General features: G+C 43.2%; 1 protein-coding gene across 5 annotated transcripts in view; it reads right to left on the bottom strand.

Moving 5' to 3' along the window:
- Positions 1-26,282, bottom strand: part of ccdc142 (coiled-coil domain containing 142) — a 124,774-nt gene that overhangs the window by 84,366 nt on the left and 14,126 nt on the right. For 4 of the 5 annotated variants that reach the window (XM_033034658.1, XM_033034639.1, XM_033034625.1 and 1 more), the window contains 4 exons: positions 24,236-24,402; positions 14,723-14,784; positions 13,143-13,275; positions 3,430-5,133 (listed from right to left, as the gene is read on the bottom strand). In XM_033034658.1, coding sequence (XP_032890549.1) covers positions 3,430-5,133; positions 13,143-13,275; positions 14,723-14,784; positions 24,236-24,347 — 2,011 coding nt within the window. In that variant the 5' untranslated portion in view covers positions 24,348-24,402. The other variant, XM_033034648.1, reaches the window with a different exon arrangement.

Genomic DNA, 26,282 nt, shown 5'->3' with positions numbered 1-26,282 from the left:
CCGAATGGCCTAATTCTTGCTCCTCTAACTTATGAACTAGAAAATTACAACCAGATAGATTGCTCTTATGGAATTCCACACAGACTCCTTAGACAAATGTTTGATTCCAAGCCATTTGAGAGCTAATTAGTTAAAAGACCTAACATAATATAATTCTAATTTTGAAATAAATATGAGGTGCATTACACGTCACTAACTCACAAATGTATTAGCTCAGAAAAGTTTTGGTAACTTTTAATATACTGAAAAAAGGCTTAAATAATCCAATTATTAATGGGATAATTCAGAATCTTCCTATTTTTGAATTAATTGACTGGAAAGATCGAAATTGTTATTTAAAATAATTGCCAATGGCATTCTCTGGACGAATGGTCAATTTACAGAGAAACCCAGGATCATTTTCACAGTAGAAGTCTTGCCTCATGAACTACACTCGAGTTTCATTTTGATGAAATGACAAAACGATGAATGGTGACAGTTTGAGCTACGTTTTGAATATTGATACTTTACTTCAAATCAGAGAAGACCCATGTAATTGGCTATTATGAGAGAGATCATCATTTATGATAGGTGATCATAGAAATTTATGGCTCCAAGGCAGTCATCCATGGAGCCAACTAATGACTTTAGGTGAATCTCGTTCCTTGCCTTGCAAGATATGATTCTTCAAATGCTCATCCAGACACTTACATTTTGGTGAGAGTTCTGCCTTCATTACATTTTGGTAATAGAGTACAGTGGTCCTTTACCATTTTAGTAATGGCTAAATGTTTTGTCCATTTTTTAAACAATACTTAAAACTGAACAGGAGTGGCAGACAAAGACATGGGGATTTGTAGGTTAATTGGTTTCTGTAAATGCCCCAATGTATAGGTAGTGAACAAGAAGACGAGATAAGATAGAACTAGTGTGAACAAGTAATCGATGATCAGTGTGGGCTCGGTGGGCTGACGAGCCTAGTCCCATGCTGTACAGTATCTTTAACAAAAATGAACATCCCTAGTTACAGGGATTTCAGACTGTCATACCCTCATCTGTACCCTCAGTTCATCACCTTTATTCATTAGAATACTTATATTTAAGCATAAACAATTCAGCACTGACATTTTTTCCCCTTGCTTTAGCTTCCTCTCCCTTCCAAGCTCATTCCATTGCCTCCCAGTGGTAATTTATTAATTATTTACTTAAAGAAAAGAGCAGTACAGCACAAGAACAGACCCTTCAGCCCACAATGTCTATGCTGAACATGATGCCACATATACTGTTTCCCTTCTTCGTTCCTAAATTCCTGTAAGCATCTCTGTTCTTGCCAAACTGTATTAAACCATAACCAACAACACATGCAAATTTCTTTGAAAGGATATTGCTCCTGACCCTGTGTAGATGGAAAATACTAAACTTGGGATTCTGCTCATTAGATCACTTCCCCAACTCCTTGCAATCAGCCATCAGGGCCTTCTCCGAGTCTTTCTTCACGGAAAAACAGAGGAGAAATACTCTAAGGACCTTGGCTGCCTCCTGTGGCTCCATGCAGAATTGACCGCTTTAATTCCTGAGGGGCCATATTCTCTCGCTAGTTACCTTTTCCCCCTTTATGTGCATGAAATTTCTTGGGATTATCCTTAATATTATCTGCCAGAGTCCTGTCCCCTTTTTGCTCTCCCGATTTCCTTTTTTAGTATGATAAACAATAGACAATAGGTGCAGGAGTAGGCCATTCGGCCTTTCGAGTCAGCACCGCCATTCAATGCACAATCAGTACCCCGTTCCTGCCTTCTCTCCATATCCCCCAACTCCGCTATCTTTAAAAGCTCTATCTAACTCTCTCTTTAAAGAGAACCGGCCTCCACCACCTTCTGAGGCAGAGAATTCCACAGGCTCACGACACTCTGTGTGAAAAAGTTTTTCCTCATCTCCATTCTAAATGGCTTACCCTTCTTCTTATTATCATACTCAGTTCCCAAACTCCTCCAGGGATGCACTTGATCCCTGCTGACGATACCTGCCCCATCTTGATCTTCTTGTATCCATCACTTCCTGAACATGGTTATCCAGGATTCAAGAAGTATCCTGGATTTCCCATATGGCCAAGAATGTGCTTTACACAGAATTAGATTGGATCTATTTATTAGAAAAATTGAAATCCAACAAGGTCAGCATTTTGATTCCATGCTCTTGTACTGGCTACATTGATAACATAATTATTACTTTGTTATTAATTTAACTCTGAGTATTCCTTTTAAAATGCTGAGCAATACCTCTTCCCCACCATCACCACAATTTCACAGAATTCCCTTACTCACTAAATTCCCCTTTTTGTAATACATAGATTCTACATCTTACTAGCATTCATCCAATAGCAATAGATTTCAATGTGACAAGTGGAGGAGTCCTGCAAGAATTCATTGTTGTAATGCACCTTAACGAGTGAGTTTGATGTGTATAGCAATGTAACCTTTCTCAAGTGTACAGGTGGCTAAAATTCTGAACAAAATTTGGAATTCAGATCAAATAAATATGGTGTACAACCATGTAGATTGAGACATGCCTGGGGAAAATGTCACTCAACAGAGACTACTCATTACAAAATGTAAAGGAAAGACTTGCATTCATGGAGCACCCTCTCTTGAGCTCAGGTCACCCCAAGCTCTTTACATCCAATTATGTATTTGTTTATGATATAGCCACAAACATAATGTAAGGAAATGCAACAGATAATCTGTAATATACTACGGCCAATAAGATAAATGTACATTTAATCTGTTTTATTATTGCCTGCTGAAGAGTGAATATGTGGGAGGGCAAACCTTGGCTGTCAGTGTACTTTATCCCAATAGTGGACTGCAAAGATATGCGAGTGACTGATATTATACAAAGTCTTAAGCTAATACTATTTAGGATTTGTTTAATGAGAAGGTAACTCCTTGGACAACAAAAAAGAGGTAGAGGAGATACCAGTAAGATTTTTACAACACAAGCAGCTAATTTCCCTTAATTTGATGGAAGGAGATTCAACATATTTGTTTAAAAAAAAGCATAAATATTCATGGGAAAAAGAAAGGTTTGCAAAACCATTGAGAAAGAGCAATAGTTTCCTCAAATGATCTAGTACAAATACAGTACATTATGGTGAATTGTCTCAATCTGTGCTGTATGTTTGTATCATTCTGTAGAAATAGTACGTTATTAGTTCATTAAGATGGCTGTACCACTTTGTTATCATTTTCATTCAAACAAAGGAAGTTGCAGTTCAAGATTATAAACCTCGTTGCCATTTTGAAAATACTTTACAATACCTTTATTTTTAAGGTTGATTACTATAAACGTCTTGCAAACATCAAGTAATATAAAAGCAGAATGGCATTGTGTACAACAATGCATCAGCCAGAAACGCATATACTGAAAGCAATATATTTTGGTCATGCTTACCTTTATAACATGCTTCAAGCAGTACTTGAATAAGTAACGCAGAGATTTCTGCCTTGCACTGGTCCAGCTTTCCAACATAATGCTTAGAGCCACCAGAAGCAAACAGTGGCTGGAAATAGAATTGATCACGCAAGTGAGTTGCAAAGTTTTTCCACATCAATGATTTGTATTTGGAAAACAGTAGAACCTTTCCTTCGCAGTGTGTGTAGTCCTGCCAATGTACAGATTTTCTCATGAGAGGGGAAACCAAGGGATTTACAGTTATTTCATTATTCTGTTTGGTTTCTAAACTTTGGTGAGGGCTATCTTCTGCTGAAAAGATGTTGTGCTGCAAGTGCAGGTCTTCTGCTTTGATTTCCTGTGGCTTAATCGTCTTGGGTCTATTCAGAACATATTGCCACAATATGTTTGATGCAACAAGACTGTCAACAATTTTGTTCAGAAGCACTTCATCTTCCATGCAGAACTTTTGAATGGACCTCTTACAACTACAAGGTTTCAATTCTTGTTGGCTGTTTCCTAATTTTGGTTGACACAAGATATCATTTGTTTCATCACCACAAAAAATATTGCGATTATCTGCAAAGCTAAGAAATGAGAGCTTTATATTTTCCCAGTCTAATGCACTGAGATTATTATGGTTCACAGTTGAAAGAAATGTTTTATTCATCGTGATGGTATCATAAAAATAAGAGGCCGCAATGCTCCCTCTTTCATTAGCTAAAACCTTCAATACTCTCTCTATTAGGAATGGTTCAATTTTCCAGTTTTCTCCCTGTTGACACAATGTTCCTTTCACTCTTTGATACAGCAAATCAGATTCATTTATATTAATTCCTTCAACAGAATGATTCAGTTCAAGATATGACTGAGGTATTTTAGATTCCGTTATAATAACGTTGTATATTTCCAAACCTCGAAAAAATTCCCAAAGTAATTCTGAGGGTATGTTATGAGGGTCAGTGAATGCTAACGTACAAAGTAATTTGGAAATATATTGCTCCATGAGTAAAACAGCATTTATGCTCAACCAAGTCAAAGTTCGCTTCATGCAAATAAACATTTTCTTCAAATGCATCAGCTTAAAACGTAACCAAGGATCATTCTTAATTTTTTCTTCTAAGCATTTCCAGTGGCTTATATGGCATCTCAGTTCTTCACATAGTTGTCCAAGTTCCTTCACAGATGTGACACTTGACTGATCTCTGGGTTCATTTACTTTTAGGGACTTTTCTTGTTCTTGCATCAGCAATTGCTCCAGTTTCCTTACAAAGTTAGATGCTCCCCTTAGTCTCATAATATATGCTTTATTAAGAAGAATACAAGATCTATATTCCAATAGTTTCCTAAGCTTCGCATAATTGTTTCCTAAGTTTGATATGGCTTGATGATATTGAAAGTCAGCAGTGCTCAAAGTATCCATGGGTAATGATTTTACATGACCATGAAATAAGGTACCTTTTAAACTTTGTTGCAGTTGGCAACACTTATCCAATTCAAAGACAATCTGCTCCGCTTCAAGCATTCTCCTTGAAGAACATCTGCTTTCATGGTCTGAAGTTAGCAATTGATCATCACTCTCTGCATCGGAATACGAGTCATCTGCTTGCTGCTTAGCCATGAACCATTTCCATCCAGGTTGAAGACGATTCCAGAGTACAGTTTCAGCTTGCAGAAGAGATTTGGCAAAACTGTTTTGTGATCCTAAACATTAAAGTAAAGAATGATTTAGCTAATGTAAAATAGGTAACAGTAATCTTTCAAGAAAATTATGATACAACTTGCCCTGTTAGTTAAAATTAATCTATTCAAACATAGAGGAAGATTGGTTATATTAGCAATGAGTGAATTCATCAAGCAGCAGCTCCTTTGACATATTAACAAATCATACAAAAGTGAACTTTGTTCCATTTATGAAGCATCCAAGTCAGTCAGAGTTATACAGCATGGAAACAGACCCTTTAGTGTAACTCATTCATGCCAACCAAGGTGTTTATCTGAGTTAGTCCCATTTGGTGGGCGGCGCGACTTTCGTCAGCAGCGGCCTCTGCAGTCCGTCTGCGTTTTTATTATTTTATGTCTATGTTTTTATGTAGTTTTTGTTATTTTTTGTTGGGGTATGTGTGTGGGGGGGTGGGGGTGGTGTGGGGGGGAGGGGGTAACTTTTAAATCTCTCCCTGCACGGGAGACCCGACCTTTTCTTTGTCGGGTCTCCGTTGTCGTTGGGGCTGCAACGAGGAGCGGCCTCCAACAGGAAGACCGGGGGCTGTGGTGCCGACTACTCACCTCACCGTCGCGGAGCTGGCCGAGTCCAGAACGGTTGGAGCGGTGGTGGACGCTGCTGCGGCACGACCTCCGGAGCTTCGGAGGCTGCAACTGCGGGTCTGGCGGACAGTGACACCGGGAGCCCGCGGGTCCTTGGAGGGAGACCGCTTTTCGGGGCTTCCGCAACGGCGACTTCTCCCGCCCGAGTTGCGGGGTTGAAGAGCACCTGGAGCGGGGCCTTACATCACCGCCCCGCGCGGCTTGGAATGGCTGCGGGACTGCGAGCGCGCGCCGGGGGCTCTAACACCAAGACCCGGTGCGCGACCTTGCATCACCCGGCGTGGCCTTAATGGCCGCGGGACAATTCGCCATCGCCCGCCGGGGGCTTTGACTTTGACTCTGACATCGGGGGGGAGAGTGCAGTGGAGAGAGAAGTTTTTTTGGCCTTCCATCACAGCAATGTGATGGATGTTTATGTAAATTATGTTGTGTCTTGGGTCTATTTGTTTGTAATGTATGGCTGCAGAAACGGCATTTCGTTTGGACCTCAAGGGGTCCAAATGACAATAAATTGAAATGTATTGTATTGTATTTGCTAGTTTATGTTTTAGTCTTCCCAAATGAAAAACTATCCCTTTCCTGCACAATGAAAAGCCAATACAAGGAAGAGTACAGATTCAACAGATTACCAGAGCCATAAAGTAAAGAATACAAGGAATGCAATTAGGTGCAAGACAATAGGAAACAAAAGCCCAACAATGTAAAATCAAGCAGCAATTGTTTAATTAATAAGATAAATGGCTATGGGAAATTTGGGTCCATTAAAGACTAATGCTGGCAGGACTATATTAGATATTAAAGAAATGTAAGACTTTTTGAAAATTCTATGCTTTATTTTACAGTGGGGAAAAGAGGATGACTATAAATGGGAAGCTAAGTAAATCCAGAAATAAAACGTTGGTCTTTATCCCACGGTTAGAATGCAAATGTGAGAAATTAAAGCCTTAATTATTTAAGAATCCTTCCCAAGTTCCACCAAGAACACTCCATATATTTTGGGCACTGATTTTCAAGAACATTAACTGAGTTTAGAGTAAACACTGTGCGGGCTCACCAGAATGTAACCAAGATTTAATGAGTTACATGATAATTTTGTTTATATTTATTTGCATTCATATATTATCAAGTTGTTATAAATTATAAAACAGTTTGGAAATGAAGATAGAACGAATGGAGTAGTTTCATCTAAGGAGAACAATTGAACATTATTTTAAAATTAGAGCTTGGTCATTTTCTGCCCAAATCAGAAAGCACTTATAGGAACCTGAAATACTCTCCTCCTAAAGGGTGGTTCACTTGAGTAGTTTATATAAATTATTATATTTTTGCTTACAAATCATTAGCAAGAACATGGAGCAATGTTGGTCATGTACTTAAAATATAGATCTAATGATCTAACTGAATAAAATATTTTAATTGCTGAATTACACTATATGTAAATATAGTTCAAGGAACATCAAGAAAAACAAGTATAAGGGCATTTAACAATTTGGGAAATAATTCAAAAGCCAAAAATGAGGTTCATAACGATAAAATAATAAATGTAGAAGACACCATATGTAAAAAGAAAAACAGGAAAACAGAAGTATTGTTAAAAAAAAATTGGTACATGTTCAAATAATTGGGAATTTAATATTACAACGATTTCTTGAATTCAAAATTCAGCTATATTTTTCATCTCCCCAAGGCAACAAGAAAGAAAATATAATTCTTTCATATATAAGCCGCAAGTTAAAAGAGACAACGGGCATTTCTTCTAGCAATCTAAGAGTTAGGCGTCATCATTGAAATCTTGAGCTAAAATTCATTGCAAGGCTGAATTCATATTTTAAAGCCTAAATGAAAGCAATGTAAAATCACACGGTTTGATACAAAAAGAAATCTATTCAAATTAAATCACTGGCATTTTCAAACAAGTATCAAATTAGTGGTACTGGGCGATTCAGGAGCTGCCAGAGTTTAAGGCGAGGTAATAAACTACAGAAGCAAGAAATTGCAGATGGTTCATTAAAAAAATGGCACAAAGTGTTAGAGTAACTCAGCAGGTTAGGCAGCATCTGAAGAGGGGTCCTGACCCAAAACTTCAATCTATCCATGTTCTCCAGGGATTTTTACTAAGATTTTATATGTACTTGATATTTTTTAAAATGCAATGCATTTTATGTAATGTTGCCCCTTGTCTGGACCTCGAGTCCGTAATAAAGTTTATTATAATTATTATTATTATTATTGATAGTGCCTGACCTGCTGAGTTATTCCAGTACTTTGTGTCTTTTTTTGATAAACTACAGGACCTTAAGCTTACTGGAAAATGAAACAAATGTTTATTTGGAAATGCTTGGGTTAAATCAGGAAGATCTAGCACAGATATTTTAAAGATCAGTGCTGAATGATTAAATAAGCTCAATTATTTAATGAGGTGATTGAAAGGGTAGCTTTTTAATGCCATACCAGTCTTCATGGTCCTTAAGGAACAGTTGTGAGCTCCCTTCATGTTGCAATAAATGTGGTGAAAGTACTGACAGAGCACTGTTTTGTAGAGAGCTCCAGGATTTTTATCCAATGACAGTAACAGGATCGGTCCAAGTCAGCATGGATTTACAAAGAGGGAATCATTCTTGACAAATCTTTTGGAATTATTTGAGGATGCAACAAGTAAAATGGACAAGGGAGAGCCAGTGAATGTAGTGTACCTAGACCTTCCGAAAGCCTTTCAGGTCTCACACAGGAGATTAGTGGGGAAAATTAGAGCACATGGTATTGGGGGTAGGGTATTGTCGTGAATAGAACATTGGTTGGCAGACAGGAAACAAAGAGTAGGGATTAACGGGTCCCTTTCAGATGGCAGGCAGTGACTAGTGAGGTGCCGCAAGGCTCGATGCTGGTCCGCAGCTATTTACAATACGTATTAATGAATTGGATGAAGGAATTAAAAGTGACATTGGTAAATTTGCAGACGACACAAAGCTGGATGGCAGTGTGAACTGAGAAGAGTTTGCGATGAGGATGCAGGGTGACTTGGACAGGTTGGGTGAATAGGCAGATGCATGGCAGGTGCAGTATAATGTGGATAAATGTGAGGTTATCCACTTTGGTGGCAAGAACGGGAAGGCAGATTATTATGTGAATGGTGTCAGGTTAGGAAAAGGGGAAGTACAACGAGACCTGGGTGTCCTTGCACTTCAAGAGTCAAGAGAGTCAAGAGTGTTTTATTGTCATATGTCCCAGACAGGACAATGAAATTCTTACTTGCTGCAGCACAACAGAATATGTAAATATGTAAACATAGTACATAACGGGGGAAGAGGAAAAAAGTTCAATCAATAACAAACATAGTGCAAATAACAAGTAATAATATAGTTTTTTGCAGTTTAGAGCTCAAGAGTTTATTTGTTGATGAGTTTAATAGCCTGATGGCTGTAGGGAAGAGGCTGTTCCTGAACCTGGACGCCACAGTTTTCAGGCTCCTGAACCTTCTTCCTGATGGCAATGGTGAGATGAATGTGTGGCCAGGATGGTGTGGGTCCTTGATGATTTTGGCTAGCTTTTTGAGGCAGCGACTACGATAGATAGCAGCGACTACAGTCACTGAAAGTAAGCATGCAGGTACAATAGGCAGTGAAGAAAGCTAATGGCATGATGGCCTTCATAATGAGAGGAGTTGAGTGTAGTGGCAAAGAGGTTCTTCTACAGTTGTACAGGACCCTGGTGAGACCAGGGAGTATTTTGTGCAGTTTCGGTCTCCTAATTTGAGGAAGGACATTTTTGCTATTGAGGGAGTACAGCGTAGGTTCACAAGGTTAATTCCCGGGATGGCGGGACTGTCATATGATGAAAGAATGGAGCGTCTGGGCTTGTAGTCATTGGAATTTGGATCATTGGATGAGAGGGGATCTTATAGAAACATATAAAATTATTACGGGTTTAGGCACGCTAGATGCAGGAAACATGTTCCCGATGTTGGGGGTGTCCAGAACCAGGGGCCACAGTTTAAGAATAAGGGGTCGGCCATTTAGAACTGAGATGAGGAAAAACTTTTTCACAAAGAGAGTTGTGAATTTATGGAATTCTCTGCCCCAGAAGGCAGTGGAGGCCGATTCACTGGATGCGTTCAAAAGATAGAGCTCTTAGAGCTAGCAGATAGAGCTCTTAGGGCTAGTGAAATCAAAGGGTATGGGGAAAAGGCAGGAACAGGGTACTAATTGTGGAGGATCAGCCATGATCATATTGAATGGCCGAATGGCCTACTCCTGCAGCTGTTGTCTATGTATCTTTCACAATGATAGTTTATTTACAAATAGGATGGATTGATATTTGCAAGTGGTAGTATTCACAAAAACCCGCTGCCCTTGTCTCTATATGTGATGGAGGCTATGGGTTTGGCAGCTGTTGTCAAAGGAGCCCAAGTAAGTATGTGTTAACCTATGCACAGATGGTTGTTGCAAAAAAAAAAAACCGCAATCATAGAATCCTAGAAATTGGTGCCTAGAAATTGAATCCTAGAAAAAGGTCATTAATCTATATTACTAAATCTCTGTTCTTGACCGCTTTTGGCCATCTGTGCTGCGATTTCCGAGAGAACGCCGCCACCTATGGTCGTCATTTTTGGCCATCTCGCTCAGAGCCCGCCTCCGCCGCGTGTGTGCCGAGGATTTTTCCCGTCGATGAAAAAATGACAGAGATATTAATGTTTTTACAATATTCCCCATTCTCTCTGCTGCCCCCGCTGGAGGGAGGGGAAGGGACTATAAAACCAGGAAGTGGTGTGCCTCAATCAGTGTCTGCAAGCTGGAGGGCACTCTGAGCTCTGAATGACTGAACAAATGTCTACACAACTGTGAGTAAGCAATGCCTGCAAATGGTTGTTTGGGGGGTTTGGGTTGAAGTAAAAAGGCACACGCTCTCTCTCTCTCTCCCCCCACATCTCTCTCTCCCTATCCCTCTCTCTCTCTCCCCCGTCTCTCTTCCTTTCTCTCTCTCTCTCTCTCCCCTCCTCTCTCTCCCCACCACTCTCCCCATCCCCCCCTCTCCTTCTCCTCTCGGCCCCCCTCGCCTCCCCTCCTCTCCTCGCACCCCCTGTCCTCTACCACCCCCCCTCTCTCTCCCCCCCTCCTCTCCCCCCCTCTCTCTACCCCTCCGATCCCCCCTCTTTTCTCCCCGCCTATCCCCTCTTCTCCCCCTCCCTCACCCTCCCCCACCGTCCCTCCCCTAAACCCCCTCCCTCCACACACCCCTACCCCTTCCCTCCACCCTATCCCTCCCACATCCGACTTCTCCCAACCTCCTCACCCCCCTCTCCCCCCCTCTCCTCTTCCCCCCCCTCTCTCTCTCTCCCCCCTCTCCTTCCCCCCCCCTCTCTCTCGCCTCCATCCCTCTCTCCCACCCCCACCTCTCCTCCCCTCCCCCCTCTCTACAACATGGAGGTCTGAGCTCTGAATGACTGAACAAATGTCTACACAGCTGTGAGTAAGTACCCTTAATTTGGTTTGAAAATGAAAATATGGTTATGGTTAGCTTGAGGAAAAAAGCACTGCCTGCAAATGGTTGTTTGGGGGGTTTGGGTTGAGTAAAAAGGCATTCCCTCTCTCTCTCTCACACCCTCTCTCTCCCCACCTCTCTCTCTCCCTCTCCTTCTCTCTTCCCCTCTCTCTCCCCCGTCTCTCTCCCTTTCTCTCTCTCTCTCCCTCCCATCCCCCTCTCCTCTCTCCCCCCTCCTCTCTCCTCCCCCTCTCTCCTCCCCCCCCCCCCTCACCTCTCCTCGCCTCTCCTCTCCCCCCTCTCCACTCTCCCCATCTCTCCTTTCCCCATCTCTCCTTTCCCCATCTCTCCTTTCCCCCCTCTCTCCTATTCCCCCCTCTCCCCCCCCCCCTCTCCTCTCTACCCCCTCTCCTCTCCCCCACCCCCTCTCCTCTCCTCTCCCCCTCTCCTCTCCCCCCCCTCTCCTCTTCCCCCCCCTCTCCGCTTCCCCACGTCCTCGCCCTCCTCTCCTCCTCACCCCCTCTCCTCTCCCCCCCGCCTCTCCCCCCCTCTCCTCTCCTTCCCCCCGTCTGCCGCTCCCCGCCCGTTCCCACCTCTCCCACTTTTTCTCCCCCGTCTTTCCCCCCTCTCTCCCTCCCCTCTCTCCCCGGTGCTCTCTCTCTCGCCCCTCCCTCTCTCTCTCTCCCCCCCCTCTCTCTCTCTGCCCCCCGCCCCGCTCTCGTCTCTCGTCCCCCCCTACTCTCCTCTCTCTCCCCCCTCCTCTTCTCATCCCCCCTCTCTCTCTCCCCTCCCCCTTCTCATCTCCTCTCCCCCCCGCTCTCTCTCCCTCCCATCTTCTCTCTCCCCGCTCGTCTCCGTCTCTCCACTCCCCTCCCTCTCTGCTCCTCTCCACCCCTCCCTCCCCTAAATCCCCTACCCTCCACACCCCCTACCCTCTTCCCTCCACCCTCCCCCCTCCCTCCCCACCTCTCCCCCCTCACTCTCACCCTCTCTCTCTCCTCCCCTCTCTCTCTCTGTCTCTGCCCCTTCTCTTTCTGCCCTCACTCTCTACCCCCGCCCGCCCCCCCCCCCCCCCCCCTCTGGATGTGACTGCAAGTTGGGGGCTATGCGTCAGTAGATAGGCTGGTTATGGGGTGAAAGGAGCAAATTAATAATAATATAATATCAAGGGGGGTAATTAGCGTGAGTGCGGTTGGGGGGGGGGGGGATAGTTAGTGTATGTGGCGCTGCATGCCGCCTCCCCCCCCACAACCGCACGTTGGGGGAACAGACCCAACGGGTCTGCACTTGGTCTATATATCATAAATTTCTATAAACATAAATCAGTCCCACAAGCATTTTCGTTCTCCACAACCTGACAACACTCTACTTCAATGGCCTCCTGCTGCATCCATTTCTTACACCCTTAAGTACTAAATATATCTTCAGTTTTACTGTTAAATTAGTGGTGTTATCCTTCATGAAGAATAGACTGAATCGACTGATTGCAATTTCAGCACTAAAAGATCCTCACATATCTGTGCTAAATTATCCTATTTATTGATATTACAAAGATGATCTTGCCAAAAAAGAGTTTTCATAATATTGTTGTAAGGATAAAAGATATGCAGTGAGTAATATAGAATAGGTGTGAAGAAGGGTCCCGATCCGAAACATTGCCTATCCATGTTCTCCAGAGATGCTGTCTGACCCACTGAGTTACTCCAACACTTTGTGTGTGTTTTAAAAAAAATATAGAATATAGAATTGAAGGACCAGTGAACAATGATCATATCCAAAAGGGAATTATATAAATATTTTAAAAATAATTTGATTAAGCTCCATACCAGAGGCTTGAAATGTATCAATATTATCAAGGGCTGATGGAAAGAAAAAAATATGGTACAGTAGATTAGGTGGCATAAATTTACCTGATCCATTTAAATGATTGAATGTGTCCGTCTGCATAGATTCCTCTGGTTGCGAAGAATCCTTTGGTGGTGTAGATGTTAGGAATTTAAAAGATCCATGATTTCGCTTATTGTCCTCTGTGACCATAGTATTCTGGAGGAAATAGTTTAAATAGTTAATTTACAATAAAGTGTTTGAGTTATAGAAAACAAATTACAGAACCAAGAAAGGGAAACAGGAGTACAATGAAAATATTTTATCCTGCAAAACCCATTTACCTACTTGGGAGGCTTTCCACCATTTTGATGACAGAGAACTTGGTAACAAATAAACATTTCCAGTGGTAAAGGAAATTGCAGGTGGTAAAGATAATGAAGCATTAAGCCATGTATAATTATGAAGTTCTAGGTTTTAATCCTTAAGTTTTTTTGAGATTGTTAATTTCAAGTGAAAGCATTAATTGTTAGAATTGGTTTCAGAGTCTAATCAACGTCTTTTCCCCAGGATGAAAATGCCAAATATTAGAGCCAATAAGTTTAAGGTATGAGGGGGAAAGTTTAAAGCAGATATGTGAGGCAAGTATTTTTTTTACACAGAGAATAATAGTTACCTGGAATGCCTTGTCAGGGAAGATGTTAGAAGCAGATATCAATGTTTAAGAGGCATTTAGATAGGAACAGAGGAAAATGTCTCGTGTGCAAGAAAATAGGATTAAAATGCGTTAGCATGCACTAATTCCATGTTCAAACAAGGTGGTGAATAAGGTATTTGGCAGCTTGCCTTCATCGCGAGCATTGAGTACAGGAGCACCATCATGATATCACTATACAGGAAGTTGGTGAAACAGTATTTGGAGTATTGTATAGAGTTCTAGTCACCCTGCAACAGGAAGGATGTCCTTCAGCTGAAAAGAGTGCAGAAAAGTTTCACCAGGATGTTACCAGGACGGGAAGGCTTGAGTGACCTTATAGAGACAATATAAAATCATGAGAGGCATAGATGAATGGTCGCAGTTTTTTCCCAGTGTACGGAGGCCAGAACTAGAGAGATTAAATTTAAAGTGAGAGGGGAAATATTTAAAAACAGATCTGAGGGGCAAGTTCTTCACGCTGAGGCTGGTGCGTACATGGAACAAGCTGCCAGAGGAAGCTGTAACGATGAGTACAATGGAGACGTTTTAAAGAGATAGAAAATGGATAGAAAATGCTGAGAGGGATATGGACCAAACACAGGCAAATGGGACTAGCTGAGTTATAAAAGCTGGTCGGCATGGACGAGTTGGGCCGAAGGATGTATTTCCATGTTGTAGTTTTCTATATTCTATGTTAATGGATTAGAGGAATAATCCAAATCCAAATTTCCTATAAAGGTGACAAGATCATATGTTAGAAGATTGAAATATGTTAGAATGGCTCAGCAGAGAGGTCATTTGATTCACGGGATCCATGGTAGATTTCTAAGATATCAACGTCAGAAATGCAGTGGATGCTATACACAACTATCAAAAGATATTTACTCAAATGTGACATTATAGGCATCATCAGGTTTGAAGTTCCCTTTTAATAACTAGTTTAATAAAATTATTTTTCATCAAGCTTACTTTAATTTCAACTGAGGAAGATGTTGACATTTCAAGTATCATTGATAAGGATGACTCGTCACCTAAGGAAAAATAAATGTATGGTATTTACTGAAGTAACATAATACATAATTTAATCCCATCCCTGTTGAACAAGAATGAAACAAAGTCTTGCACTCTTGCAATGCCTTTCACAACTATTGGTCATTGCAATAGCCAGACTTCTTTTACGTGGAATTGTTATTGTAACTAAAATGAACATGGCTATCAAACAGGACACAGCAAAGACACAAAAGAGAATTTGGTAAAAGATAAATGGTCATTTTATCTGTTTTAACAGTTCAATAAACAGATATTGACCAGGGCACATGGAGAAGTCCCCCTGACTTTTTTGAAAGGTGTAATGGAAATTTTCATGCCAAGAAAATAGGCATGCCTACTTTCTCATGCCAAGCCGACATTTAACAATTTCTCAAAAGACTAAAGACATCTGGGCTTCATTTAACCTTACTAAAGATAGCCATGTTAAAATTTAGTTTGTTAATTAATCAAAATCTATATATAGATTAGATTAGATTAGATTCCTTTATTGTCATTCAGACCTTTCGGTCTGAACGAAATTATGTTGCCTGCAGTCATACACAGAACCAATAAAAACAAAACATACAATAAACACAAATTAAACATCCACCACAGTGAGTTCACCAAGCACATCCTCACTGTGATGGAGGCAAAGTCTTAGTCTCCGTCTCTTCCCTCCTTGTTCTCCCTCTGCGCTGAGGCGATCGATCCAGGCCGGAGATGCCGCCCTCCAGTCCAGCGGACCTCCGTGGTGATGTCGCCGCCGCTGAAAGCCGGAACGCCGTCTCCGCTCCGAGACGGCCCGCCACAGCATCAGCTCCGGGCAGCCGCCCCAGCTCCAGGCCGCCGCCCCAGCTCCGGGTCCTGCAGTCTCCGCTCCGGGCCGCCGCCCCAACTCCGGGTCCCGCAGCCTCCGCTCCGGGCCGCTGCCCCAGCTCCAGGCCGCAGCCCCAGCTCCGGGTCCCGCAGTCTCAGCTCCGAGCCCCGCTGCATCAGCTCCAGGCCGCCGCCGAAAGCCAGAACGTCGCACCAGCAAGTCGGGCCACCGCTGCCTTAGCCCCGAAGACAGCCAGCCTCTCGTTGGTGAGTCCTGGCTGGCTCTGCCTCCGGAGCCTTGGTGTCAGTCGCAGGCTGGAGGCCGCCAGCTCCGCCATTAGGCCTCAGCGCAGACGGAGGCAGAGAAGGGGGATACGACACGAAAAAGTCACATTCCCCCGAAGGAAGAGACAGAGACCATGTTTCACCCCCTCTAACACAACCCAACAAACTAAAACTTAACCAAAACAAGACAAAAAAAACAACAGAAAAATGTAAAGACAGACGGACTGCAGGCGAGCCGCAGCTGTTAACAGCGCCGCCACTTCCGGAATATACATTTTAACCTAAAATATTTAGATGACAATTAGCACAATTGCATTATAAATATTATTCAAAATATATTTGCGTACAAAAGCTCAGTTATCCAGCATTGCATTAACGAGCACTTCAGAGCGAATGCACGGGCTGACATCAGGGTAACAGTGATTGAACACACACACGTCAGGGTGGTACTGAGGGTGCCCAGGCATCCCCTGCCACTGCACATTACTTCCTAGGTAATGCCAAGTGCCAACTACTGGTGAGTACTCCAGAACACTCTTTCCCCATTCTTTTTTTTATGACTCTTTATATTATTAATTATGCGACTAACAAGCACCTCATATTCCCCATAATGCCCAATAGCAAAGCTTTTATTGTACAGTGCCCTTTGGGACAAAGACCCATAATTTATTTATTTGCCTCTGTACTCCAAAATTTGAGATTTGCAATAGAAAAAAAATCACATGTGGTTAAAGTGCACATTGTCAGATTTTAATAAAGGCCATTTTTATACATTTTGGTTTCACGATGTAGAAATTACAGCAGTGTTTATATATAGTCCCCACATTTCAGGGCACCATAATGTTTGAGACACAGCAATGTAATGTAAATGAAACTAGTCATGTTTAGTATTTTGTTGCATATCCTTTGCATGCAATGACTGCTTGAAGTCTGCGATTCTCATGGACATCACCAGTTGCTGGGTGTCTTCTCTGGTGATGCTCTGCCAGGCCTGTATTGCAGCCATCTTTAGCTTATGCTTGTTTTGGGGGCTAGTCCTCTTCAGTTTTCTCTTCAGAATATAAAAGAATTAGAATTAGAATGACCTTTATTGTCATTCAGACCTTACGGTCTGAACGAAATTTCGTGCCTGCAGTCATACATACAATAATACAATAATAAACAACAATAAACACAAATTAACATCCACCACAGTGAGTCCTCCAAGCACCTCCTCACTGTGGTGGAGGCAAAAATCTTAGGGGTGCAGTCTCTTCCCTCCTCTTCTCCCTCTGCGCTGAGGCGATACCCCACCGGGTGATGGCACAAACAGTCCCGCGGCTCACCGAACCCCGCAAACGGGCCGGCTCAAACACCGCGGCCCGGGGTGGTCGAAGCCGCCGCCCTCCAGTCCAGCGGATGCAGCCGCTGGCCCGCGGCTGAACCCCGGACTCAGGTCACCGCCGCCAGAATGCCGTCCCAGCCACCGGAGCACCGTTCCAGTCCCTAGCCGGATCGCCCTCACGTGAGTGCCGTTCCTCCCTCGAGCTGGGCTGCTCCGACGTGAACGCCGTACCTCCCTCGAGCTGGGCCGCTCCGACGGCAGCGCCATTCCACCCTCGAGCTGGGCCGCTCCGACGGGAGCGCTGTACCTCCCTCGAGCTGGGCCGCTCCGACGGGAACGCCATTCCACCCTCGAGCTGGGCCGCTCCGACGGGAGCGCCGTACCTCCCTCGAGCTGGGCCGCTCCGACGGGAGCGCCATTCCACCCTCGGGCTGGGCCGCCCCGACGGGAGCGCCACAGCCCCTCACGGGAGAGTCTCAGCCCCGCGCCAGGCCGCCCTCACGGGAGCGTCACGGCCCCTCACGGGAGCGCCGTTCCAGCCCCGAGCCGGACCGCCCTCACGGGAGCGAGCCCAGGGCAAGTCCTGACTGGCTCTGCCTCCGGAGTCTCGAGGTCACCAGCTCCGCCATTAGGCCTCAGCGCAAACGGAGGCAGAGAAGGGGGATACGACAAAAAAGTCGCATTCCCCGAAGGGAGAGACAGCAAGCCCCGTTTCAACTCCTTCGTTGCTTTAGCAGTATGTTTGGGATCATTGGTTGCTGCAGAATGAACCACCGACCAATGAGTTTTGAGGCATTTGTTCGAACTTGAGCAGATAGGATGTGTCTTTACACTTCAGTATTCATTGTGCTACTACCATCAGCAGTTGTATCATCAATGAAGATAAGTGAGCCAGTACCTTCAGCAGCCATACATGCCCAGGCCCTAACATCCCCACCACCGTGTTTCACAGATGATGTGGTATACTTTGGATCTTGACCAGTTCCTTCTCTCTTCCATAGTTTGCTCTTGCCATCACTCTGATATATAGTTAATCTTTGTCTCATCTGTCCACAAGACCTTTTTCCAGAACTGTGGTTGCTCTTTTAATTTCTTCTTGGCAAACTGTAACCTGGCCACCCTATTTTTGTGGCTTGCAGTGTAGCCTCTGTATTTCTGTTCATGAAGTCTTCTGCGGACAGTGGCCATTGACAAATCCACACATGACTCCTGAAGAGTGTTTCTGATCTGTCGGACAGGTGTTTGGGGATTTTTCTTTATTATGGAGAGAAATCTTCTGTCATCAGCTGTGGAGGTCTTGCTTGGCTTGCCAGTCCCTTTGCGATTAGTAAGCTCACCAGTGCTCTATTTCTTCTTAATGATGTTCCAAACAGTTGATTTTGGTAAGCCTAAGGTTTGGCTGATGTCTCTAACAGTTTTATTCTTGTTTCTCAGTCTCATAATGGCTTCTTTGACTTGCATTGGAACAACTTTGGTCCTCATGTTGATGAACAGCAATAAAAGTTTCCAAAGGTGATGGAAAGACTGGAGGAAAGACTAGGTGTTGAGAGCTCTCTTATACCTGCATTAAGGAGACATTTAAATACATCTGAGCAATTACAAACACCTGTGAAGTCATGTGTCCCAAACATAATGGTGCCATGAATTGGGGGAACTATGTATAAACACTGCTGTGATTTCTACATGGTGAAACCAAAATGTATAAAAATACCTTTTAATAAAATCTGACAATGTGCACTTTAACCAACATGTGATTTTTTTCTATTAAAACATCTCAAATTATGGAGTACAGAGGCAAATAAATAAATGATGGGTCTTTGTCCCAAACATTATGGAGGGCACTGAAAAATGTTTTGGTAACTATAAGGCAATTAACTACTGAAAGAAAATAAAAACAGCACAGTGGCCCAGCTGGTACAGCTGCTATGTCACAGCGCCACAGATTCGGGACAATCCTAACCTTGGCTGCTGTTTGTATGGAGTTTGCCCGCTGTTCCTGTGACTGCGTGGGTTTCCGTTTTCCTCCCACATCCCAAAGCCATGAGGTTAATTGGCCCCTGCAAATTGTCCCTAGGGTGTAGGCAGTGGATGTTAAATTGGGATAACATTGATCTAGTGTGAACGAGTGATCAATGGTCATCATGGACCCTGTGGCCCGAAGGGCCTTTTTCCATCTTTAAGAACTGCAGATGAGAATGGTGGCCGATTAGGAAAAGGGGAGATGCAACGAGACCTGTGTGTCATGGTACACCAGTCATTGAAAGTAGGCATGCAGGTGCAGCAGGCAGTGAAGAAAGCGAATGGTATGTTAGCATTCATAGCAAAAGGATTTGAGTATAAGAGCAGGGAGGTTCTACTGCAGTTGTACAGGGTCTTGGTGAGACCACACCTGGAGAATTACGTACAGTTTTGGTCTCCTAATCTGAGGAAAGACTTTCTTGCCATAGAGGGAGTACAGAGAAGGTTCACCAGACTGATTCCTGGGATGGCAGGACTTTCATATGAAGAAAGACTGGATAGACTCGGCTTGTACTCGCTAGAATTTAGAAGATTGAGGGGGGATCTTATAGAAACGTACAAAATTCTTAAGGGGTTGGACAGGCTAGATGCAGGAAGATTATTCCCGATGTAGTCCAGAACTAGGGGTCACAGTTTAAGGATAAGAGGGAAGTCTTTTAGGACCGAGATGAGAAAATCATTTTTTACACAGAGAGTGGTGAATCTGTGGAATTCTCTGCCACAGAAGGTAGTTGAGGCCAGTTCATTGGCTATATTTAAGAGGGAGTTAGATGTGGCCCTTGTGGCTAAAGGGATCAGGGGGTATGGAGAGAAGACAGGGATGGGATACTGAGTTGGATGATCAGCCATGATCATATCGAATGGCGGTGCAGGCTCGAAAGGCCGAATGGCCTACACCTGCACCTATTTTCTATGTTTCTATGCTAGTAAAATCAAAGGTAGACAAAAAATGCTGGAGAAACTCAGCGGGTGAGGCAACATCTATGGAGGGAAGATATTGGCGATGTTTCGGGTCGAGACCCGAAACGTCGCCAATTCCTTCTCTCCATAGATGCTGCCTCACCCGCTGAGTTTCTCCAGCATTTTGTGTCTACCTTCGGGCCTTTTTCAACTTGGCTAAAAAATAAAAAATCCAGGCTCTCGGGCACTCTCTGTTCTCAGCAGGAGATGTGCAGCTGTTCTTTGTGTCGAATTTTGGTGGACAGAGTATACTCATAAGCAGAATATAAATCACAGTAACTCCCAGCTCCAAGGTTAACTTGAATTCAAGTGTAAAAGCAGACTATTGTACATTATGAACTAGCTATTGTGCATAATTACCATCTGCCCTGGCAAATTGAAAGAGCTACAGTTTTAACAACACATACTATTTTTGGGAACCAGATAGTGCACAGGCTTTTGTTAGCAACTAGGCATGCATTGATGAATGTGACAGTTGCAGAAGCAATAACGGAAGACAGGTCATATGAAGTAAACTCTGCCAAACTGAATCAAATGAGATTGACTGTTTATAACCAATATTTTCTTTTTGACAGACACTATGCTACTATGTTAAATATATCATTTTCTTCAATGCCCTCGTGGAATTTAAACTGGCAGAAATGGTTAATATGTAAAATGTATACATCTGCAACCAGAAATCTAGAAGAGTGATCAATGCTAACTATTGCAATTATATGTGGTAAGTGGGACCATACCAGGAGTATTGCATTAGTTTTGGCCTCCTGGATATACTTGCCATTAGCTCACTGATTTCAAATCGCAACACTGATTTCATTGTATTTTAAAAATTCTAATGATGTAATAAAGTGAACTGCAGATGCTGGTTTATACCAAAATCTTTTGACCCCAAGCGATTTGATAAATGCATAAAGGGGAAAAGGATAACTAGAGAGAGAGCGGGACCCCTCAGCAATCAAAGTGGTCAACTCTGTGTGGAGCCACAGGAGATGGGCAAGGTCCTCAATGAGTATTTCTCCTCTGCATTTACAGAGGAGAAAGACAAGAGGACAGTGGAACTTGGGGAAGTCAATGAAAGTGTTTTGAGAGCAGCCAGTGTTATGGTCGAAGAGGTGCTGAAGGTACTATTGTGTATGAAGGTAGACAAATCTCCAGGACCTGATCATATATATCCAAAGACATTGTGGGAAACCAGAGAGGAAATTGCAGGAGCCCTGATTGAAATCTACAAATCATCTTTCAATACAGGAGTGGTACCGGAAGACTGGAGGGTGGCAAATGTTGCACCTTTAGGGCTGCAGGGAAAATGCTGGGAACTATAGGCCAGTGAGCTTAACATCTGTATTTGGAAAGTTACTAACGGGTATTTTGAGGGATAGGATATGCAGACATTTAGACGGACAAGGGGAGATTAGGGATGGTCAGCATAGTTTTGTACGTGGGAGGTCGTGTCTCACAAATCTGATTGAGTTTCTTGAAGATGTGATCAATAAGGTTGATGAGGGCAGAGCTGTAGATGTTGTATATATTAATTCAGTAAAGCCTTCGACTATGTTCCTCATGGTAGGCTGTTCTGGAAGGTTAGGTTGGAAGGATCCAAGGAGAAATCGCTGAATGGATAGAAAATTGGCTTAATGGAAGGATGCAGAGGACGATAATGGAATGTTGCTTCTCGGACTGGAGGCCTGTGACCAATGGTGTCTCAGAGATCGATGCTAAATCTGTTACTGTTTGTCATTTATATCAATGATTTGGATGAGAACATACATGGCAAGATTAGCAGGTTTGCAGCTGATACAAAAGTGGGTGGTTTTGCAGACAGTGAAGATGGTTGTGAAAAATTGCAGCAGAATCTTGATCAATTGGCCAAGTGGGCTCAGGAACAGTTGATGGAATTTAATGCTGAAAATTATCAGGTGTTGCATTTTGGGAAGTCTAACATGGGCAGGATCTGCACAATGAATGGTAGGGCTCTGTGTAGTGTTGTGGAGCAGAGGTATCTAGGAGTGCAGGTGCATAGATCCCTGAAGGTGGAGTCGCATGTAGATCGGGTAGTCAAAAAGACTTTTGGCACATTGGCCTTCATCAGCCAGAGTATTATAGAAGTTGCGAGGTCATGTTGCAGTTGTACAAGATGTTGGTGAGGACACATTTAGAGTACTGTGTTCCGTTTGGGCAACATGTTGGGCAACAGAGCCGCTGTCAGAAAAAAGCTCTGAGAATAGCTAAGGACAAACTGCACCCCCTCCACACACACCTGGATCTCCTGCCATCAGGCAAGAGATACCGTAGCATCAAAGCCCGGACTACCAGACTGCTAAATAGCTTCCTGCCACAGGCTGTGAGGCTGCTAAACAGTCACTCTGTACTCACCTGATTCTGCGGCATTGCACTGACATTTTAATAACTCTGGCACTGGCCACTCAAATCAGCTGCCCTGGACATTTTAATGATTGTTTTTACTGTATTTTAATGTTGCTGTTTTACCTGCTTTTAACTATTTATACTGTTTCATCAGGGACTGGATTGTTTTTACTGTTATTATGTGTGAAATGTTTTAAGTTTCATGTGCGATGCTCCGGTATTCCCTGGGAAGCGTCTTCTCATTTTGCACTGTACAATTGTTGCTTTGCAAGATGACAATAAAGGTTGATCGATTAATTGATTGATTGAGTGATTGATTGATGTTATAGGAAAGATGTTGTCAAGCTGGAAAGGGTACACAGAAGATTTACGAAGATGTTGCCAGGACTAGAGGGTCCGAGCTATAGGTTGAGGTTGAGTAGCGGGGACTCCATTCCTTGGAGGGCAGGAGGATGAGTGGTGATCTTAGAGAGGTGTATAAGATTACGAGAGAAATAAGATTACGAGAGGAATAGATCAGATAGATGCACAGTCTCTTATCCAGAGTAGGTGAATTGAGGACCAGAGGACATAGGTTTAAGGTGAACTGGAAAAGATTTAATAAGAATCTGAGGGGTAACATTTTCACACAAAAGGTGTGGATGTATGGAACAAGCTGCCAGAAGAGCTATTTGAGGCAAGGACTATCCCAACATTTAAGACGCAGTTAGACAGGTACATGGATAGGACAGGCTTGGAGGGATATGGACCAAATGCTGGCAGGTGGGACTAGTGCAGCTGGGACATGTTGGCCAGTGTGGGTAAGTTGGGCCGAAGGGCCTGTTTCCACACTGCATGACAACAGATGACATCAGGCAGGGTGGTTCCGATAGGCTGATTGTTGGCTAGGGACTGTCTGATACCAAGAGGGATACATCATTGCAAACTGTGGAACTGGTTAACTGACTTGGGTAGTGTGAAATTTGAGAATTCAACGTTCATACTGCTGGGTTGTAAGTTCATCAAGCGAAATATGAGGTGCTATTCCTCCGACTGGGCGTGTGGCCTCACTCTGGCAATGGAGGAGGCTCTAAGACAACAGAAAGGTCAGTATGGGAATGGGAAGGGGAGATGTGAAATGTTTGGCAACCGGGATATCCCATACTCCTCGGAGGACCAAGCACAAGTCTTCAGTGAATTGGTCACCGAATCTACTCTTACCCACCGATGTACAGGAACCGGCATCGGGCAAATTGGCGGAGCTACGAATAGTGAGGAAGGCTATCAAAGTATACACCAGGATATAATTCTGTAACAGTTTTGCGGTTGAGTTCTAAAAGACTAGTGCAGCTGGGACATGTTAGCCGGTGTTGGGCCGATGGGCCTGTTTCCACACTATTTCACTCTATGACTCTATGAATAATGGGCAGAGAAATGGTAGATGGAGTGTAATCCAATCAAATGTGAGGTTGAATATAAAGGGAAAGTGTATAGTTAATAGAAAGACCTTTAAGACCATGATGTACAGGGGGATTTGGGGGTCTAAGTGTACATATAAATGCTCTCCAGTGTGCCAGGAATGATCTAAATTAAATAAAATGTAGTGCACTCACACATATATTTTTGGAACGTAGATCACTGTCATCTATTTTTTGTCAAATTCAGCTTTGTAGTCAATAAAGAAAAATTGCATTGTGGCTCCTTACTTGATTCCAAAGTGTCCTCGGTTTCCTTGCATTCTGTTTCAGCTGGAGAAACTTTTTTCTGTCCTAAAAATGGGCCCAATGGAAGCAGGAAACCACCAGATGTTTGTGACATTGTCCAATGCAAATGATGGTGCTATAACTCAACTTTAAACATACTTTGGCTGTTCCTGAAATGCAAGCACAATCAATGAACCCAACATAAAAATAGAACACATTTCAACATTATAGGTAAAACTATTTGTCTGGCAATTTAAAATATAAAGTAAAGCCTAACCTAAATTTACGACAACCTATTGTTTGCTGCTGCACTATATAGGCTATGATCAAAAGTCTCACTGGCTCATTATGTAAATATTAAGTTATATATTAAATCCTTCTAACAAGCTTCTAAATATGTACAGTGGAAAGAATCCCAATTAGCGCAGAATATCTCAGATTCCTTTTCATCCAAAATCAATGTTTTCTGATTTACAGCAACTGTAGTAAAACAGAAAATGCTATAAAAACTCAGCAGCATCAGCAGAATCTGAGTAGAGAGAGATTCATTGACCCAAAATGCTACCTCTATTTCTCTCTCCACTGAAGCACTTGGTGCTTTTGTCTCCATGCATTCAGGAGGGGGAGAGGGGGAGAGGGTTGGCCTGGCCAGGCGTAGATGTAATGTCCTCCACCACTGCTCCAACTCTGTGAGTTGTTTCCGGTCCATGTGTTCGGCCTCTTGGAGTTCATTACCGGAGATCACACCTAAATTGTGCTAGTAGCCCGTGATTATATTCAGGCCTGTATTTGTGGTCTGCCAACCTCTTGATTGAATTGCGCCTCCAAGCTTGTTTTGGAAGTTTATTTTTGCATTCCCGATAGCCTTGCGGTGAGCACACTTAGTCTTGAAAAGAAGATTGAGTGTGATCTCCGCAAGGCTATCGGGAATGTAAGAGAGACTTCCAAAACAAGCTTGGAGGTTATTCAAGGTGCAGAATCTTCCTTCTTGAAATCTTGGATATGGACTTTAGCAGAGAGGATCTCCCTATTCATCCAACGTTTCTGGTTAAGATGGATCCTAATTGTCTTTGACCGAACACAGTCGTCAGCGCATCTCATGGTGGAACTGGTAACTGAGGTTTACTGAATGAAATGGTCTTAACCTGATTACAGTCCGCTGACTCAAAACAGACCTAAAGTAGACCCTGACCTCTATAGGTCACTGCTGTATTCATCTTTTATTGGTGCCTCATGTTTCATGTAGATTGTAGGGCAGGATATCACCTTGAGTCTTGGAAGAAGAAATCTTAAAAGGCTCTTGTCAGAACACAGCAAGTCCTTATCACCAACTGAGATTCAAGGTTATCAGAAAAAATATCTAAGTACTAGTGTGTATAGCTGAGTTAGATATGCTAAAGGTCTTCTCTAACCTCAGAATGTTACCCAACCTTAATGTAAACTTCGCACTGAAATTAGTTGCTATGGGCATCAAAAATATTTAGCCCTTATCAACAAATATAATTCAGAACAATTTGTCCCATTAATTCAAATTTCAACACATTTTTCTGCCCAGTTAAATTGGCATGGACTTAACCTGTATTTTCCCTCCTCTATTTACACAGCAACACCATGCCTTACCTGAATTAATTATAAAGAGATCCAGTATCTGAAAATAAATCCTTTCCTTAATTTGCTAACATCTAAGTTTTCAAATGATAACTAATTTACCATAATAACCATTCAAAATAGACATTTATGAGCCTTGAATTTAGTGTTGCTTGCTTTTGGTGACAGACACTTATATATTCACACAGTGACATTTGAATAAAAATATTATCTGGCACTAGACCAAGAGGGACGCGTTGGGTCCCATCCCCTCAACGCGCGGTTGGGGGGGGGGGGGCGCTGCGGTGTCACACACACACTAACCACCCCCCACACACATAGGGGGGGGGGAAGGGGGGTGAGAGGGTGGGGGAAGGGGAGGGAGGTTAATGGCAGAGGGGGGAGGGGGGGAATGGGGGAGAGGGGGGGGGGAATAGGGGAGAGAGGGGGGGAGTGCGGGGAG

The sequence above is a fragment of the Amblyraja radiata genome, chromosome 1 (genome assembly GCF_010909765.2).
Source record: "Amblyraja radiata isolate CabotCenter1 chromosome 1, sAmbRad1.1.pri, whole genome shotgun sequence".
NCBI lineage: Eukaryota > Metazoa > Chordata > Chondrichthyes > Rajiformes > Rajidae > Amblyraja > Amblyraja radiata.
This window is presented reverse-complemented; position numbering and strand designations above follow the sequence as displayed.